General features: G+C 42.2%; 1 protein-coding gene across 6 annotated transcripts in view; it reads left to right on the top strand.

The window, feature by feature from the left end:
- Positions 1-3,479, top strand: part of gramd1a (GRAM domain containing 1A) — a 43,169-nt gene that overhangs the window by 24,004 nt on the left and 15,686 nt on the right. For all 6 annotated transcript variants that reach the window (XM_042214522.1, XM_042214521.1, XM_042214520.1 and 3 more), the window contains 2 exons: positions 2,458-2,478; positions 2,702-2,786. In XM_042214522.1, coding sequence (XP_042070456.1) covers positions 2,458-2,478; positions 2,702-2,786 — 106 coding nt within the window. The remainder of the gene's footprint in view (positions 1-2,457; positions 2,479-2,701; positions 2,787-3,479) is intronic.

The following is a 3,479-nucleotide window of genomic DNA, read 5'->3' as shown; positions in this document are numbered from 1 at the left end:
CGTGAATACAAAACATGCCAGGAGCATGTCATAGGCATGAAACACAGCTGTAGCTGGGCTATAACTAAACCTGTGAGCAAGTCTCATTTTGTTAAATGCCTGCCGTCTCTCCCCATCTCTTCCCAGCTGTGGATAAATTCTACATACAGTTAAAACTACTGGATGCTTCCTGATGGCACGTGGTGAGGATGAATGGTCCTTTTATGTTCAGGATGCTAGCAGCTCATTGAACTGTCTGTCCCTCATAAAACCTTTGGGGAGCTGGACTCTAGAAGACTTTAATGATTGCTTTTTTATTCTAAAAAACAGCCAAAGAAAGTTGGTTCTCGTTATATATGTATGTTTATTTTGCTGTTATTTGACGTGAAACTATGTGTCTTTAGAAATGCTGTTGCATCCTCCATCTCCTCCAGGTGTGAAATATGCCGTGACAGTGCTGTTGGTCACAACTGCTTATCTTTAGGAAACTTTGGTAAATGGCCTGTATTTATATAGCGCTTTACTAGTCCCTAAGGACCCCAAAGTGCTTTACACATCCAGTCATCCACACATTCACACACACATTCACACACTGGTGATGGCAGCTACATTGTAGCCACCCTGGGGCGCACTGACAGAGGCGCCCCAGGGTTCCTGTAAGGCTTCCTGTTTAAACAAAGGCGTCAGATTCAGTTTCATTATGGGCCCCACTGCAAACAATGATAATCAAGTTAAGGGCTAGACATATAATTTAATAACATATTTAATTTAGTCACAAACAAATGTCTCATTTACGCATTTTCACACGCTTGAACATGACAACGTTTATCAAAACATTTTTTTAATCGTGTAGTTTATCTCTAACACACAGAGCAGCTGTTTGCCATGAAAGTAAAACTCAGAAACTCGAACAGCCTGCTGGTGCTAGCACTGCTGCTCCATCACCGTCACTCGTCTCATAGCTGCAGGCCTGCTTTGATTTCAGGCTAGCAGCATTAGCAGTGTAGCATACCTTCAGTACTGTGAAAGTGAAATTTTTTGCATTATGGGCCCCTGAAATTTTGAAATTTGACTGATCATAGGTTCTCAATCAGATTAAGATTTAAGACGTTTTCTGGACCTCAATCAAAAATGTTAATTGGATGATTTCCAAGCTGCTTGGCTATCACTTCCTCTGTGACGTGGTGCTTTAGTGGAAGAAGCCGACTATCCTTCAGGATTGTATCCCAGAAGCTGACAGTTAGTCAAGTTTTATTATCAACACAACATCATACACTCAAGTATACAGTCAGACGAAATATCGTCCTCCTGGATCAAAGCTGCAAACTGTAAAAGCAAAGATTCAACTATACAGAAACTAAGATAAACTAAGGATGAGTACAACAGTTTTGTACTTGAATAGAAATGGAATAAGAGTAGAAAACAATGAGAATAAATAAATACAGTGGTACATAGATGGACTCAAACAGTGTAATACAGAATATTGCAAGTACTGGAAGTGAGAGGAGAGTGTTATGTAGTCCAAGAAGTGTGTGGAGAAGTGAGTCCAGTGTGGAGGAGGGCAGCGATGCATGGAAATGATTTTTCTTTTTCTAATACACAAAACTCCAGAATTACTTCACTGAGAAGAGACAGGAAATGCCCGATGGAGGTGTTGCTGAAAAGGAGCTTGTACAAGTTACTAAACTGTAGAGGTTGCTGTCTTAGCCTGCATTGCTGCATTGTGAGTCAGTGTGTTCAGTAAGGTCATAAAACGTACAACTGATTGTGTGTTATGTTAGTCCGATTGCGTTTGTGTAAATTTGATTTGGATAAAGATCTGACCGCATTTCATAAGCAATCAAAGCAGAAATTCCAAAGTGCTGCAGAAGTCTCGTGGTGCTCATCAGAGATTCAAACGGGCGTCTTCATGACTCTGTAAAATTTGATCCGACGCAGCGTTTAGTAACCAGTTAGGAAACGGTTCTGCTTCAATCCGGTCACTTAAATATTAACTCTGTGTTTGCCAGACGTTGATTGAGCACGCTTGTGTTACGTAATGTCAATAAAAACGGTCTTGAGTCTTCAGTGAATTCACACAATACAATAAGTGAAAGTAAATGTTTATTTTTAGCAGCTCTCACTTCAGCCGTGTCAGCTCTTCCAGTGTTGACTCGTTCTTTCAGGAGACTGTAAAACGTTAGCGTGTTTGCCCTGAGTAAATTTACCTAACGGCACACGTAACCCGAAGGCTCTGGGTTCACCTCGTACTCGCTGCAGGCTCGTCGCTTTGAAGGCAGCAGCCTGTTGCAGCCAAGACGGTTTGTTGCAGCTGCTCAGTGACAATTACCTTTTTTTAAAATAGGGAAGTGGTGAAAGTTTGGACATCCCTTTAAAGCTGCACAACCTCAGCGTTGCATAAAACGGAGTCAAAATGTTCTGTTTCTGCTGTGACTGATTTTCTTTGAGTACTAAATGTTTTCCTTTTTTTCTTTGCAGAAAATGCAGAGCTGGTACAACGTAAGTACACGCCCTCTTCTTCTTTAACGGCTTTTTTCAGCTTTTACTTCCAGTCGATGAAACTGGTTGACAGTAAAATGATTGGTTTAGTGTGATATTTAAAAATGTGTTTTTTCTTCTTCTTGATTAAACAAATGCAAGTGTTACCCGAGATGTTTACTGCTAGGATGGTTGTGAGGTAGAATAACATGTTCTGTTTTTTCTTTCCTGTCGTCACTCGCAGGTTCTCAGCCCCACGTACAAACAGCGGAACGAAGATTTTCGTAAAATCTTCAAGAAACTTCCTGACTCAGAGCGACTTATAGTGGGTGAGTGAAGCATGTGACAAAGTGTGCAGTACCACCAGCGCACCAGGATTTTATAATCGGCCACGCCGGCCGTGAATAGTCCACTTTCTGAGAGGTTAAAATGATTCCTAGTGCATAGGAATGGGAAGGTCATAAGGAAAGGGAGGATAGAAGATTTAAGGACGTGTGACTCTAAGATGTACAGTACAAGGAATGGTTTGCAGTTGCAACAGGTTCATGGTGCTCAGCTTAGGGCTGCTGCTCGGGTTGAGGTGGTTTTGGGCATCAGAATAGGGACAAGAGCTGAAAGAGGCGGCTGGGTGGGGAGGTGGAGTAAACGTTGCCCCCACTAACATACCCAGATGAACAGCAGACGTCGAATCTATCGAAAATCACAAATGTTATTCCTGTGTGCCAACAGCACACAGGTGCTTGAGAAACGCCATCTGTGGTTCCACACTGGTTTCTTTTTTGCTCTGAGAGGAGAACTATGCAGATTTAGTAGATTCAACACACGGAGACGCTCTCGAATGCAGGCCTGCAAAAGCCAGCAGCACATAGCAGCGACAGTTAAAGCCCTTTTTGTAGGTTGAATGCCAGTTGGTTGAAAGGTCTGCTTGAGCAGAAAGGAAGTGACATTAGTTCACCACAAAGAGGAAGGCTGCGATTAAACCATCAAGGATCAAAAAGCTCCGTGTGAGAAGCAAAGACGTA

This window comes from Haplochromis burtoni, unplaced genomic scaffold (genome assembly GCF_018398535.1).
Source record: "Haplochromis burtoni strain Fernald_Lab_line unplaced genomic scaffold, NCSU_Asbu1 Contig_581, whole genome shotgun sequence".
NCBI lineage: Eukaryota > Metazoa > Chordata > Actinopteri > Cichliformes > Cichlidae > Haplochromis > Haplochromis burtoni.
Note: the sequence above shows the minus strand (reverse complement) of the source record. Positions and strands in the feature narration are given on the sequence as shown.